At 43.8% G+C, this 16,615-nt stretch overlaps 1 protein-coding gene across 4 annotated transcripts in view; it reads left to right on the top strand.

The window, feature by feature from the left end:
- Positions 1 to 16,615, top strand: part of ANKFY1 (ankyrin repeat and FYVE domain containing 1) — a 63,386-nt gene that overhangs the window by 9,009 nt on the left and 37,762 nt on the right. For 2 of the 4 annotated variants that reach the window (XM_034646985.1, XM_034646986.1), the window contains exons 3-4: positions 489 to 607; positions 13,663 to 13,798. In XM_034646985.1, the coding sequence (XP_034502876.1) occupies positions 489 to 607; positions 13,663 to 13,798 (255 nt within the window). The other 2 variants (XM_034646987.1, XM_034646988.1) reach the window with 2 other exon arrangements.

Here is a 16,615-nt window from a genome sequence, read left to right as displayed (position 1 = left end):
GGTAGGTTCACCACCTTAAGAATCCTGTTGGGGTGGCGCCTGGGTGGTGCAGTCGTTAAGCGTCTGCCTTCGGCTCAAGGCGTGATCCCGGAGTCCTGGGATCGAGCCCCACGTCAGGCTCCTCCACTGTGAGCCTGCTTCTTCCTCTCCCACTCCCCCTGCTTGTGTTCCCTCTCTCGCTGCCTGTCTCTCTATGTCAAATAAATAAATAAAAAATCTTAAAAAAAAAAAAAAGAATCCTGTTAGAGAAAGGCAGAACATCCCATGTGAACTGAGGCTCAAAGGTAGAAATACAAACATGTCTAGCCACATATATTATACACGTGGCCCACTGGAATTCAGCGCTGGCACAGAGGATAACTCTGCTGTGATTTTTTCCTTTGCAGGTGTATGTTGATCAGTCAGTACCCATATATTTATCATGTGGGAATCCCAGCTATACTAATTATGATGACAATTTTCTATCTGTGGATGTTTTTCTTCACTAGTGACCTGAAGATAAAGGTTGGGGGCAAGCACATGAATGCACACAAGTTTGTGCTGGCAGCCCGCAGTGACAGCTGGAGTCTGGCCACCTTGTCTTCCACCGACGAGCTGGACCTGTCAGGTGAGCCTCTGACCTGGTGGGGCATATGCCTGCCGGCACAAGAACTCTTGGCAGAAGGTTACGTGTGAAGCATTGGTGGTTTAATGAAAGTAGAAAAGTTTTCTTATCAGTTGATGGTGACCCTGAACTAGTTAAATAGTGAGTCAGTGGGTTGAACACAAACACTGCTGTTTAATATCTGACTAGTAAATCGTGCATGTTTGGATATCTACAACATTCTTAAAATTTATAAAATATAAATATCTGTCCAGAAACTCTTTTCATATATTATAAATACAGGAGCATATGTAGAGAGAAGTGTTTCTTCTGCTTCTAGACAAAGTCTTCGTGTTCAGTTGCTTCAAATTTAATCGTTGTTGCCAGAGTGCTTTTCCTGATCTGCAGGACTGCACTCAGAAGTAAGGGTTACTGCAGGAAATAGGAGTCGTCTTTCTCTGACAGTGAAGGGTGACCATCAGGGTGCAGAATCTGAGCAGGTGCATCGAGCTGTTTCATGTATGACTTAATTGTTTTATGCCATGTTATGTTGTATAGAATTGGGGTAAATGTGGTGGTAAGTAGACTTAACAAAAATCATTTCCCAAAGTTTACTTCAGAATTGCATTTTCATTTAGTACTTACCTGTTTTTTTAAAAAATCAAATTTTAAATTTAATTCCTTTATTAATAGTCGTGCGAATTATAACACATAGTAAGGAGATTCCCAGGCAGTAGGGTATGAATTACTTGCAGAAGTGATCGGCTGTGTGAAAATGCTGCTGAATTATGTCTGTCTTCAAAAGGTTTGCCAGTTTAGAAGGGTGCTGTTTTCCATGTGCCGTGCTGGTAACACTGAAATGATTATAACAAAGTCCTCACCATATAGAAATGGAGTAATAACGGGTCATTTCAGGCCAGGGCTGTGCACACAGTATTACAGTTGCTTTATGTCTGAGGTACAGAAGACCAGCGTGGGCGGACACCTGAGCGGCGTGGCAAAGGTTAAGTGGGCATTTATCTCAAGGGTGTAAGGGAGCAGATGGCTAATGCTTCTCCACTGTGAGTGAACTCTGTCTCTTTAGGATCATTTCTAGGGTTTAACCTGCAACCCATAATTCAGAGTTGCAAACACACAAATACCTATGCATGGATACACGTGCGTGTATGTGTCCATGCCCGTGACAACATATCTGCTTGGGAAGCAGTCTGCAGTGCTGTACGACGGAAAGCTCTGAGCAGAGATTTTCTTTGAGGCCATATATAACAGAACTGTGGATAACTTGTAAAGTCCATTCACAAGAGGCATGATATAATCTCAGTTTAATTACGTGACCAGATAGTTTACAAAGACTAGAAGACATTGTAAGATATGGGAAATAATCTAACAAGAAAAAAGTTCAAAATAAGTTATCATCTTTTGTTATCTATTAACATTATCAAAAATTGATGATCCCAGTAGCCTGAGGCTCATGAAATTGGCACTGTTGCACACGGCCAGTTATATTGTAAATGGCTCTGACAGTTTAGAAAGCAGACAGCTGAACCGTACAATAGTCTTTCTTCTTCTTCTTCTATTTATTTATTTATTTATTTATTTGTTTATTTATTTATTTATTCATTCGACAGAGATAGAGACAGCCAGCGAGAGAGGGAACACAAGCAGGGGGAGTGGGAGAGGGAGAAGCAGGCTCATAGCGGAGGAGCCTGACGTGGGGCTCGATCCCATAATGCCGGGATCACACCCTGAGCCGAAGGCAGACGCTTAACGACTGCACCACCCAGGCGCCCCATGTACAATAGTCTGTCTTCTAACCTCATCGTCCGACTTTGTCAGATCGATTCTGCCATGGGTAATTCAGACAGCATAGATACTTACCGTATTTTTATGTGTAATTGTGAAATATTGAATGCAATCAAAATGAGTAAGAATGGAGAACAAACAAAACTAGGTAAGAACATAGAGACTTGCGTTAAGGTATCAGAAGCCTAATTCAAACATGAAAATTGTGCTTTTACTTTTTTATTACATCATAACATTTAAGAGCAGCTTTAACTCAGCGACTAACCACAAGACTGCATCACTGTTAATCAGGAGATTAGAAAATGTTTCGTTTAGGAAAGCATAGCGTTTATGCCTTTAAATGTCCTTGGACTCCTTCCTGTTGTAAATACTAAGCATGGTTTGATCCCGGCTGTGCAGTTAACTTTCAGAAGTGATGCACAGCAGAGCAGACGTTCTGTGGCTTTGGTAGATGAGACACCTCTGAGGGCAGCTGGCAGTGGAGCCTCTGGCGTTGTTACTTCATACAGTTGGTCATGATATTTGTCATGGGGGCGAGTTCAAGGGGTGGAGGGAGAGGTGGACCTGTTCCCGTCCCACCGTGTGTTTTGCCCGGCAGTCCTGCTGCATTGCCTAGGGGGGTGTGGGTGTGGTTGCCCAGCTTGGGTTGTAGCAGCTGGGGGTGCCTCAGAAGCCGTGTGTGTGTGTGTGTGTGTGTGTGTGTGTGTGTGTGTGTGTGTGTTATGTGATATGCACTAACCCTGCGTCAGAAGCTGTGTGTGTGTGTGTGTGTGTATGTGTGTTATGTGATACGCACTAACCCTGCATGGCTGGCCAGCAGTTTGAGGGAGATTGGAAATAACCTCTTGTAAACAAGCGTATAAATAGCACAGAAGTGATGTTTTAAATGGTTGAACTTTTCCACACCAATGGAGTTGATAAAATCATTTAATGAATTTATTGGTGTTTTGTTTCTTCACAATTATTCCATCCATCTCACAGATGGCAGACACTTTTCAAGGCGTTAAGGACACAACACAGGAGGGAACAAAATTAAATTCCTGTTTGCATGGAACTTACATTCTTAGATCGATTTTCTGAGTTCCACATTTTCTTTCAAAGTTCTTATGTAACTGGTATTTCTTAAAACTCAAAATAAGCACAACTTAATTGTGTTAATCATTGAAAAAATCTTAGCCTGTGTTGGTGAAGATACACTAGGGCATTAAATGCCAAGTATTTAAAACGTGTTTGGATAGATGAGAGTTTTCTTAATCCGAACATTGTTCCAGAGAGTACAGTGTGTTGTGTCTGGTCTGATGCACAGGTCTAATTGTGAGAAAGTGTCAGACAAATCCAAATGGAGGAACATTCCACAGCATAACTGGCCAGTGTCACTCAAGTTTGTTAGGGTCGTGAAAGACGGTAAGATTCTGTTACAGGTTAGAGGTCAAGGGGACAATGCAATGCAGTGTGGATTCCGGACCATAAAAGGACATTAATGGGAAAATGGGCAAAATTTGCAAAGGTCTGTAGTTAGAGGACAGTATTGTATCAGTCCTAATTACCTGGTTTTGATTATTGTCCTGTGGTTGTGTAAGATGTTACTGTAAGGGGACGATGGCTAAGGGGTAGCTGGGAATGCTGTAACTTTTCTCTAAGTCTGAAATTAGTGCAAAACAAAGATGAAAGAGATACAGATTTGCTTTTTATCTCTTTATTTGAACTGCAAAGACAGGTCTGTTAAGATGCGGAGTGATGGACTGGGAAGAGAGAGAACGTAAGTGCTAGCCCAGCCCAGTGTCTCAGGCCTGTGGGAGAGCTGCTTTGTGAAGTACAGCTGTTCGCTTCAGGCAGAGTGACTGTTGGTCGCCTCTCTGGAGCATGTGACAGCCGCGGCTCACCCTCTGAGTGGCTCCCCGCGTTAGACTGGGTGCTCGCAGGATCGAGTTTCTGGTGTGCTTTCTCCAGCAGGCGTCTCATGCTTCCCTGGTGTCACTGTGTGTGGTGAGTCGCTTGGCTGTCCTGGAACGTGTCCTGGGTCCTGTCAAGCCCTTCCAAAACCCAGAGGGCATCCTCCTCCCTCCTGTTTTGTCTGGTTGGGAAGGCAGTGTCCTGAGGCACCCCCTGGAGGCCGCCCTGTGCCCGGAGAGCACGGGGAGGAGCACGCGGCCCGAGTGTCCACGTGGTGTTGTGTTAAGAGAAACACAAGAGTACTTGACCTCTGTTGGATACCATGTGAACTGCTAGCTCCAGGTGGCTCCGTTTCCGTGTTAGATCGTGCTGTGCTCCTCTGGACGATAGCCGTGGTAGCGTTAAGGTATGTCCATCAGTTATTTGATACTCCTCCCTTCCGAGGTGGGGCCCTAACTTCCTGTCTCACAGTATAGGCTGACTGAGCTCTGTGTGACACATGGTGGTAGAGGTGACAAAGGGGGGCGCCTGGGTGGCTTGGTCGGTGAAGCATCTGCCTTCAGCTCAGGTCATGATCCCAGGGTCCTGGGATTGAGTCCCGCATCGGGCTCCCTGCTCAGTGGGGAGCCTGCTTCTCCCTCTGCCTGCCCTCCCCCTGCTTGTGCTCTCCTTGCTCTCTCACTCTCTGACAAACGTGACAAGTCCCTTCAGAGGCAGGTTTGTGGACGGCCTTGTGACTTCCTCCTTGGTCTCTCTCTGGGAGCAGCTAGCTGCTGGGCCCGAGGACGTCAAGCAGCCTTGCGGGCTCCTGCTGACGGCCCAGACCCCTTGCCAGAGAGTCTCCGGGAGCCTTAGAAAATCTGTTGTATCTGTGGTGATATCCCTCACTCAATACTGGTGTTGCTCTTGTGTTTTTCTAATCATTGGCTATGTTAGCTTTGTGTTTTTGTTTAAAATAGTCTTTTAATGCTAGTAATAACAGCAGTTCAGTGTAGTCATGACTATATGCGTGCTCCACCTGTATTCACTCACTCGTCTTTAGAAGGGCATTTTGAGACGAGTATGGCTGTTGGCTCCCATTTCATAGATGAGGAAACTGTGAGGCACAGTCATGTGGAGGAACTCACCCTCGTCACCCAGGAGGACGTATGCGAGCTGGGATTGGAACCCAGCCCGTTCGGCTGTAGAATCGACACCATTCACCATCGTGTCGTGTGGCCTCTCACTTTTGGTTTCTTTTGTTTCCAACTTCATTGAGATGCAAAGGAAGAGAAATTAAAAGTGGACAGTTTGGTCACTTTTGACATAATTGTGAAACCATCACCACATGGAATGACAAACACTGTCACCTCACTAAAATTTCCTCCCCTGTCGTTTTAATCCATCTCTCTCGTCCACATCCCCTGGCAAGCACCGATGGGCTTCCCCTTGTAGGTCAGCTTGCACTTCTCCGCTTGTGTGAAAACAGACAGTGTAGTGAATGCCTTTTGCGCATCTTCATTCACTCAGCACACAGATTGAGATCCGTCCAGAGTCTCTGATGCTGTGGTTTCCACTGCGCATCCCTCGTCACTGCTGAGTAGGGTCCCGCGTGTGCATGTACCGCGGCGTGCAGTTGGTACAAATCAAGTTCGTATGCTCGATTGTACGTGTTTGTGTTTCTCTTGGGTAAATACTTAGGGGTGGCTGAGTTCAGTGTTGGGGACCTCCTGGAATGGATGGGGTGGAGGTAGCATGCACACCCCTGAGCAGCGAGCCGGGGCGCTCCCGTGGCTCCCGGTCCTTACCGACCCCGTAGGCAGGAGGTCTTTGTTTGCAGTGTTCACCAGACGGAGGGTATGGAGCGCACCGCGGCTCTGAGGACCAGGGATGTGGAGCCTTGTCTCGTGTTATGGGTCATTGCTGTGTCGTCTTTTGGGAAGTGTGGGTTCACATCTTTTGCCCTTTTAAAAATTGGGTTGTCTCCTCAGTTTTGAATTGTAAGTATTCTGTACATAATGTGGATACAAGTTCCTTGTCTGAAGCAAGCATTCCTGCCTTGTCCCTGATCTCGGAGGGAAGCAGTGAGGTCTTTCATCACTCCATGTACCTGTTGATTGTAGGGCTTTCATCGATGTGCTTTATCAGTGTGAGGATTCCTAGTGTTTTGAGATGTTCTAGGACGTGGTTTTGCATTTTGTCACTTTTTTTTCTTTGTATCTACTGAAATGACCCTTAAGTTTTTCTCCTTTATGCTGTTAATATAGCGAATTACATTGATTTTTCCAATGTTAAACTAGCTTTGCATTCCTGGTCTAAATGCCATGTGGTCACTGTGTATTGTCATCTAAGTTGTGGACTTTACAGTTTTCTCTGATTTATTTATTTGTTTGTTTATTTATTTAAGATTTTATTTATTTATTTGTCAGAGAGAGCACAACAGGGGGAGGGGCAGTGGAAGAAGCAGGCTCCCTGCTCAGCCCGATGTGGGGCTCAATCCCAGGACTCTGGGATCGTGACCTGAGCTGCAGGCAGACGCTTCACCAACTGAGCCACCCAGGTGTCCCAGATTATTTATTTATGATCTTCTGCCTTAATACAAGGATTTAAAGTCGCACGTTTCCCTCTGAGCACTGCTGCAGCTGCAGCTTGCAGGTTCTGCTATATTGTCATTTAGGTCAGGGTATGTGCTAATCTTCTTTGTGATTTTTTTGACCCGTGAATTATTTGGAAGTATGTTGTTTAGTTCCCAGATGTTTAGTTCCCAGATGTTCCCAGCGGAGGAGCCCGATGTGGGACTCGATCTCGGAACGCCGGGATCACACCCTGAGCGGAAGGCAGACGCTTAACGACTGCGCTACCCAGGCGCCCCTAGATTTACTGATTTCTTGACTACCTCTCTTTATTTATTGTTTAGTGATTAGGGCAAAGGTCCTCAAGTTCAGCATTGTTGAAATTTTGGGAGCCGTCCTGTGCATTGCAGGGTATCCACGCACGAGATACCAGTAGCACTCCTCCAGTTCTGACAACAGAAATATTACTGGGCGTTGTGAGGGGTCCCTTGGCAGAATGGGCCCTGGTTGAGAACTGCTGCAGGGGTTACAGTGTCTGTGCCCCTCACTTACAGAGTACTCATAGTCTGTCTGTGGTCTGTGTTCTGTCTGTGCTACATCATGTGAAATGTGAAACCTGCGCAGGCGTACAGGTCTCTTCACACCTCTGCCACGGGTCTCTGTGGTACAGCTGTCACACGTGTTCCATGTACACGCCTGCAAAATCCCACTCTCCTCAGTTGTTCATGCTTCAGCAAGCTTAACAGGATTAAAGTCATTTATTTATATTTACTCAGATGTTTCCAGTTCTTTTCTTTTTTCTTTGTCAAGATCCATGTTTCCTTTGTCCTGGAGAACTTCATTAACATTTCCTACAGACCAAGTCTGTTAGTGACAGATTCTGTTCTCTCTTCTGAGGGTGTCTTTATTTTGCCTTCATGTCTAAGGGCTGTTCCCCTGGATGTAGACACTTGAGTTGACAGCTCTCTTTTTTAAGGAACTTTGAAAATGTTGCTCCACGTTGTTCTGGCCTCTGTGGTTTCTGCTGAGAAATATGCAGTCATGGGAATCTTCTGCCTTCTGGTCAGTTTTCTCTGGTTGCTTTTAAGACTTCTTATTTTATCTTTTAATTTTTAATCATAGTAAAATATATCTAACATCAAATTTACCATCTTAAACATTTTCAGTTGTTTACTAACGTCAGTTGTATTCACTCTGCTGTGAACTAGTCTCCAGAAGTTTTTAATTTTGCAAAACTGAAACTCCATACCCATTAAACAACTCCCCGTTTCTCCCCGTGTCTAGCTCCTGACAAGTACCGTTCTGCTTTCTGTTTCTGTGAATTTGACAGCTTTAATTACCTCATATCAGTGGAATCATACAGAATTTGCCTTTTTGTGTTTGGCTTACTTCACACAACATCCTCAGGGTTCATCCGTGTTGTGGCAAGTGTCAGAATTTCCTTCCTTTTATTATTTTTTTTATTTTTAAGATTTACTTATTTATTTGAGGGGGTAGGGGCAAGGGAGAGAGAGAATCTCAAGCAGACTCTGCTGAGCACAGAGCCCGACACGGGGCTTGATCCCAGGACCCTGAGGTTACGGGTGGAGCCGACATCAGGAGTCAAACATTCAGCGGACGGTACCACCCAGTTGCTCAGAATTTCCTTCCTTTTTAAGGCTGAATCTATCCCGCTGTTTGCATATGCCATATCCTGTTCATCCATTCGTCCACTGGTGGGTACTTGGGTTGCTTCTCCTCTTGGCTGTTGTGAAGAATGCTGCTGTGGACATGGCTGTGCAAGTATCTGTTCAAGACCCTGCGTTCAGTGTTTCAGATACATACCCAGAAGTGGAATTGCTGGGTCGTATAATAATTCTGTTTCTCGGTTTTTGAGGAACTCTCCTACTGTCTTCCACAGGGACTGTACCATTTTACGTTCCCACCAGCTCGTACGAGGGTTCCAGTTTCTTTGCATCCTCACCAACACTTGTGATTTTCTGTTTGTTTTGATAGTAGCCATTCTTGTGGGTGCAAAGTGGTCAAGACTGTCTTTATGTTTAGTTTGTAGCAGTTTGGTTATTAGGCGCTTAGGTATAGATTTTATTCTTGCTCGGAGTTACTTGATCTTAAATCCAAAACGTCATGTCTGTCACCAAATCTGGAATGTTCTTGACCATCATTTCTTCATAGAGTTTTCTTTCTTAATCTCTTTATTCTCTCCTTTTTTTTTTTTTTTAAAGATTTTATTTATTTATTGGACAGAGATAGAGACAACCATCAAGAGAGGGAACACAAGCAGGGGGAGTGGGAGAGGAAGAAGCAGGCTCATAGCGGAGGAGCCCGATGTGGGGCTCGATCCCACAACGCCGGGATCACGCCCTGAGCCGAAGGCAGACGCCTAACCGCTGTGCCACCCAGGTGCCCCATATTCTCTCCTTTTTTAAAAGATTTTATTTATTTGAGAGAAAGGGAGAACGTGCATGAGTATGGGGGAGGTGCAGAGGGAGAGGGAGAAGCAAAACCACCCTCCCCCCTGCTGAGCAGGGAGCCTGACTCAGAGCTCAGTCCCAGGACCCTGGGATCATGACCTGAGCCAAAGGCAGACAGTTAACTGAGTGAGCCACGCAAGCACCCCTCTTCTCTTCTTTTGAGACTCCAATGACACATATGCTAAACCTTTGTTTCTATCCCACAAGTCTCCTTGAAGTTCTTTTTTCCCTCCCAATCTTATTTTTCTCTCTGTTCTTCAGATTGGATAATTTCTGTTGGTCTGTCTGCAAGTTTGCTGACTTTTTCTGTTGCCATTTTCGTTCTACTGTTGAGCCCATTGAGTTTTTAGTTACATATATTGTATTTTTCATACTGTGATTTCCGTTCCTTTTTCAGTTTATATGCTGAAAATTTCTATTTTTAAGATTTTACATGTGTTTTCCTTTACCTTCTAGAGCATAGGTACACCAGGTGCTTTCATGTCTTTGATAAATTCAGTATCTGGGTCATCTTGGGGTTAGAATATGTTGTCTTCTGCCTTGAGAAATGGCCACATTTTCCTGATTTTTTCCTTTATCGAATGATTTTGTATTGTGTCCTGGACATTGTGATTATGTTCTGTGGACTCTGGGTCCTTTATCGTCCTCTGGGAAATACTGGGTCCCTTTATATTCAGACTGAGAGCTGTTTCCCCTCCCGTGGGTAGTGGCTCAGACATCACAACAGTTCTTGAATCTGGGCTGGGACTCTTCCATACAGGAACAGCCAGAGGAGAGCCTGGGCCTGTGCAGGTTCATACACAACATGACGAACTCTCCCTTGCTCTTCCGCTCCCCCGGGCCCCTCTTCCTGCTTCGCCTGGCCAGAAAGTCAGAGTTTTTATTAGGGTTAGGTATCTGTGTGGTCATCATACCGGTGTGGGGCCCTGGCTGGGGTCTGCTCAGTGTAAAGCCGTAGAGGGAAGACATGGGGCAACTCATCCAGGACCGTTGCTTCTGCAAGTTTTCCTCCCTCTGCAGTTCAGCTACTTTTGTGTACTTTTTAGAATCTTCAGGTGCTTGTTTTTTGGTGTTCTGTCTAGAGTTTTTAGCTATAATCAGTTAAAATAGGATGGGTTGTTACCCTGCCGTGGCAGAACTAGAACGTCTGTCCTTTTATTCCTTTTTGATACAGGGATGATTTAGAAGTATGGTTTGGGGTTTATTTTTATTTCCAAGAAGTTACAGTTAAGGATGCACCCTTAAAATGACTAAAGAGCATGCTTTTACTGATGAAAGATGCCGTCTATCATGATTTTTTAATTTTATGAATCAGAAACTTTTGTGTAAAGTAAATGAGGAAAAAATAGTTGGAAACTTGAAGACAATTGAGTTAAACCAGAGTCATAGTAAGATATTCAAAATACTTTTCTCAGTTTTTTAGGTTAACTATAGGATTTAAGTTACAAAATTAATTTCCTCAGTATGTTTCGTTTAATGGCTAATTGCCTACCGATAAGTTTATTACCATTCTTTCCAAATGTCTTATAAAACATTTTTTAAAAATCAAATCAAAACAACAACTGGAAAGCCCTGGCCATACAGAAAATCTCAAGTTCTCTACAAAGTGTGGCCCTGCGCACACTGGACAACTGTGAAGTCAGAAGTTGGGGTGATCCCTGCAGTCACAGGGCTTCGCCACCTTGTGCGCTGGGCTGCTGAGGGGTGCTGCCTCTAGCTGCAGGTACGCCACACGGGTCGTGGAGGCCGACTGGCTTCACTTCTCAGAGTCCACTCCTTCGCGTCTCCTTCTGGTTTACAGGCTTATCGACTTGTGTGCGTAGATCGGAAGCAGGAGGCTGCATGATTCGCCTGAGAGCACACGCCCTCCTCATGGCTCGGTGTTCTCTGCCCACCTCGTACCTGTGGCTGCTTAGTTGCAGTCTCAGAGTGAATTTATGTTCAGTATAGTTTGGAGATGAAGGAAAGTCAAGGCAGGAGTGGGGATGCTTGGAGATCACTTGAACTGTACTGCATTTGAAATTTTGAGGGCTCCCCGGAAATCCCTGCTGATCATGGTTTTTAAGAAAATTATTTAGGTTTTGGCTTGTCAGTTGTCAGGTTTATTGATTTGGATAATTGAGGGAGGGTTATTAAAAGAAACGAGCCAAATTTTAAAACGGAATCAGGGGTGCCTGGGTACTCATTTGGTCAAGCGTCCAACTCTCTCAGTTTCAGCTTAAGTCATGATCTCGGAGTGCTGGGATCAAGCCCCACGTCAGGCTCTACGCTCTGTGAAGCCTGCTTACCAATTCTCCCAATTCTCTTTTTCCTTCTCCCTCTGTCCCTCCTCCTCTTAAAAAAAAAAAGTCAGGGAAATAAAAAATAAGCCCAAAGAAAAATTAGTTATAGATTCTACCAGGGTTAATATTTTAGTGTATACCCTTCCGGTGTCTCAGCAGACAGACAGACAGACAGGGGCACCTGGCTGGCTGCTTTGGTGGAGCATGTGACTCTTGGCCTTGGAGTCACGAGTTTGAGCCCCACGTTGAGAGTGTAGAGATTACTTTAAAAAAAAAAAAAAAAAGACTAGTAGTCATTCTGTTTATGGCCATAGCACCCGGACTGTCCCGAGTCTTGTGTGATCTTAGAAGCTTAACAGGGTTGGACCTGGTTAGTATTTGGTTGGGAGACAGACACAAAGCTCTGTGTTTGTGTGTGTGTATGTGTGTGCATACTCATACACACACACACATATATATATACACACACACACACAGATCTCAAAAAAATGAGATCATGTAATATATGTATTTCTAGCCCTTTTTTTTTAAAAAACCTATATAGTGAATATCTTTTTAGGTTGATTATTCAGACCTAAATAATTTAAATTGATGAAAAATTTTCCAGTGTGAGTATATACTATAATTATTAGCTTACCAGTATTGGACTCTTAAGATTTTGTTCCAGTTTTTTATTAAAAATAATGTCTTGACTATCGCAGTGTATATATTTCTCTGTATTTGCTGAGTTATTAGGGTAATAATCTACATGTATAATTGGTGTGTAAGAGGCTATGTACTTTTTAGGAATCTTTGAGAGACAAAAAATGTATTCTAGTTTTTTGTTTGTAGCTACCAGTAAGGTTTACTGAACATTTTCAGTTATCTTTGTGAATTACCATTCATATCTGTTGCTCATTTTCCCATTGGTTGTCCCTGTTTTCATGTTTATTTGTAGGATCTTTTCACTGGAATGTAAACTCTTTGTCACATATTCAAAGTATTTTCCCCCAATTTATTTGATTTACACCTTTTTTTTTTTTTTTTTTTTTAAAGAGAGAAGGGTTAGGGAAGGGGATGGGGGAGAGGGAGAGAGAGAATCATAAGCAGCTCCACGCCAACGTGGGGCTCGATCTCATAACACTGAGATCGTGACCTGAGCTGAAGTTGAGAGTCGGACACTCAACCGACTGAGCCCCCCAGGCACCCCGGGACTACATCTTTAGTAGTTTGCTTCTCTTACTTACCACCCTTTGCAAAACTTTAATTTTTTAGATTAATGCTTAATTGCCTTTTTTTATAATAATTTTTTATTATGTTATGTTTGTCACCATACAGTACATCCCTAGTTTTTGATGTAAAGTTCCATGATTCGTTACTTGCATATAACACCCAGGGCACCATGCAAATACATGCCCTCCTTAATACCCATCACCAGCCTATCCCAATCCCCCACCCCCCTCCCCTCTGAAGTCCTCAGTTTGTTTCCCAGAGTCCATAGTCTGTCATGGTTCATTCCCCCTTCTGTTTACCCCCCCTTCATTCTTCCCTTCCTTCTCCTACTGATCTTCCTGCTATTTCTTATGTTCCATAAATGAGTGAAACCATATGATAATTGTCTTTCTTTGCTTGACTTATTTCATTTAGCATTATCTCCTCCAGTCCCATCCATGTTTCTGCAAATGTTGGGTAAGCGTTCTTTTTGATGGCTGAGTAATATTCCCTTATATATGGACCACATCATCTTAATCCAGTCATCTGTTGAAGGGCATCTCGGTTCCTTCCACGATTTAGCTATTGTGGACAATGCTGCTATGAACATTGGGGTGCATACGGCCCTTCTTTCACTACGTCTGTATCTTTGCGGTAAATACCCAGTAGTGCAATTGCTGGGTCATAGGATAGCTCAATTTTTAAGGGACCTCCACACTGTTTTCCAAAGTGGCTGTACCAGCTTTTAATTGCCATTTTTGATGGCTGCGTGATATTTGAGTTGAGGGTATCAGAATTTACTGTTAGTCTAAAGTTTTAGGGATCCTCAAGCAGGCTTAAGTGTGTCATTGGTGCTTTGTTTTCAGTGTCTGTCTTTCCTTACCCAGACGCTGACCCCGAGGTGACGCGGACAATGCTCCGCTGGATCTACACGGACGAGCTGGAGTTCCGGGAAGATGACGTGTTCCTGACCGAGCTGATGAAGCTGGCTAATCGGTTCCAGCTACAGCTCCTCAGGGAGAGGCAAGTCACAGCACATCTATTCCAGCCCCTCACATGGTGGTGGCTGAGCTGGAATTACGCCAAGCTCTGGGAAAACAGCTGCTTCTGCCGATGTAAATGACTTTTGCAAGGTGTTTTTTTACAGGTAGTAGTGGGGAGAGAATTGTATCTCCCTTGCTTTGTGTTATTTTGTAAGCTAAATTTTGCCAAGGCTTTTAGGTATTCTCTTTTCTTTCGCTGATTTTTTTTTTAAACCTGGGATTACATAATTGTTTGAGCTGATAAACTGAGTATGAACTAATTCAGGTTATAGTGTCCAAACCCTCAGCTTTCCCTCCAGTAGGACCTCCTGTGACATTTATTCTACTTTGTGATGCGATATATGTACCTGGGGGAAGTCCTTGCTCATATTCTGTTAGAAACTCATTAATGCCTGAGTTAGTACATAAGAGTACGGCTCACTAAGTTTCACAGACAGTGTTTCTGAGCTCTTGCTGCTTTTTAGGTTCCCAAGGAGATAGCCTGCTGTGTTTTTTTATATTGCATTTTCTCTGTTGCTCTCCCAGGTTGGCCTTCCAGAGCAACAGAAAACAAAATGTCACCCCTGTGGTATCATTGAAAATGCCCTTTGGTTTCTGTTGGGGATGTGGCCCTTGGTGGTCAGTTTGGTTGGTATTGGAATGTCTTTTACATCATTTAGTGATCTTTTGTATCCCCTTGAGTGCTGCAGGAGTGGCTTTTCTCCTGGGTGACTGAAGGGCAGGTTTCAGCCAGCACGAGGTCCTCCCCTGTTCTCTTGGCCTCGGAGAGCCTGGAGCTGCTTGCTGTTTCCACCGCAGGGCTGGTGTTCACCGGGCCCGCCATGCCCCGTCATGCCCCGCCATGCCCCACCATGCCCCACGTGAATGAGTACACAGGTTCCCCCTAATGCTCTATGATTGAGGTCAGCTTGAGTGCATTTTAATATCTAAGTACAATTAAAAAAAAAAACCCAAACAGGTCTAAGATAGGTAGGCACATATAGTATTCGGTTAGCAAAGCTAGCTTCACTGTAGAGGCCTTGCTGTGAACTCTTTGGTTGGTTTGGGTGAGCGTGTGAACCGTCCGGGTAAATTGAGAGTGATTTTAATTAGATTGAATATGATTTGTATCTTTTCTTTTTCCAGATTTCCTGAGCTTTTTTCCATTGACCTTGTCAAACTTGCATGTAAATTAAATTGCTTTGATAAAAACGCCCTGGGGTTGGAGTAGTTTAGGTAATTGTAATCTGTGTAATGGATTCTTTGATTAAAATGTTTATTGACTGGTTAGGCTTCTTAACCATCAACATTACCAGATGCTCGATTTTGTACTGTTGGGTGTGGGCATTAAGTTGTCTGTCCTGTTGGGGCTGGAAGACACCCAGAAGTGGAGGAGGGGGTGGGGTGGTGTCAGATGTCGCCTTTTAAAAGGTGGCAGAGCGCCCCCTGCTGGGCGCAGGAGGAATTGCACATCCGAGATAGTGAAGGGCTCTGTCCAAATGCGTGCAGGTCACCATGAAGCACGTGTCACTCAGTTTGTAGTGTCGGGATCTCAGAGGTTTGGGGATGCTATCACCAATTTGGCGAAAAGGAAGTTTTTTGGATAAGTATTATCAGAAAGATCCTTTTTTTTAAAAAAAAAAAAAAAAAGAATTCGTAGCAAATGCTAAACATTGACAGTTACTATAATAGTTGTTTTCCTGATTATAAAAATAAGCTCAGCATATGGCATTTGGGAAATATAGAATAATATAGAGAAAAAACTCTATCTGTAATTCAACCACTGTTAACGTTTTGTTGTTTCTCCTGTCAGTACCTTTTACCTCCTGTTCATGCACATGGGAGTGATACTGAAACGAGACAGGAGTTCGTGAGATGTTTAATATATGCTTGATTTTGTACTTTGAAAATTTTTTTGTACATCTGTATCCTTTTAGTGCTCTAAAATTAAAAACATAAGTATTAACAACAAAGTTCTTTCAGAGGAAAATCAGTCTATCCTGCTACTGTTGAAAGAGAAGATAAGAACTAAGAATCTGAATTTTTAAATAAGATGACATGGTTTTCTATGTAAATGTAATGTAAATGTAAATTTATGTTATGTAAACCATGTCAGTTACTAGTTATACGCTTTCCGAATAGTGAATGGCATTCTTGGGACCCCAGAGTTAGGTGAGAATGAAGTGTCTGCCAGTTGTAACAAAACATCCATCTTCAGGACACACATTTGAGTATCTTGATACAAATGTCATTTGGCATTGTCGATAAAAGTGCTTTGCATGGGGCTCTGCAAACGTGAGTCAGGAGTCCCTGAGATAGGACGTTAGAACCCAGTACCTGGGTATCTGTCACTGTAAACTTGTGAAGTGTCATGCATGTAAGCAGAGGGCTTTTCTCCCGGAACACTCGGATTTCATAGCTAGGTCACAATCCCTTGGTCGAACGTTGCTCAGAAGTAAACACTGTTGCCCATTACAGTAACTTATGAGACACTGTAGCAGTTCGATTTACGAGTGCCCTGTGGGAGATGCTCCCTTACACCACCTCATCTGTGTTACTTAGAAACAAAGGACTTAGGCATCGAACAGGTGCCTGCCTTGACTGCTAGACGGAGAAAGGAGTGCAAGATTGTCACTGCTGCCCTGAGGTCTCATTGGTGTACTGTGTGTACTGTGTGTACTGTGTGTGTACCACGTGTATGCTGGAGTGTACTGCAGGTGTAGCGGGCATGTACTGTGTGTACTGTGTGTGTACCACGTGTATGCTGGAGTGTACTGCAGGTGTAGCGGGCGTGTACTGTGTGTACTGTGTGTACTGT

This window comes from Ailuropoda melanoleuca, chromosome 17 (genome assembly GCF_002007445.2).
Source record: "Ailuropoda melanoleuca isolate Jingjing chromosome 17, ASM200744v2, whole genome shotgun sequence".
Classification (NCBI taxonomy): Eukaryota; Metazoa; Chordata; class Mammalia; order Carnivora; family Ursidae; genus Ailuropoda; species Ailuropoda melanoleuca.
Note: the sequence above shows the minus strand (reverse complement) of the source record. Positions and strands in the feature narration are given on the sequence as shown.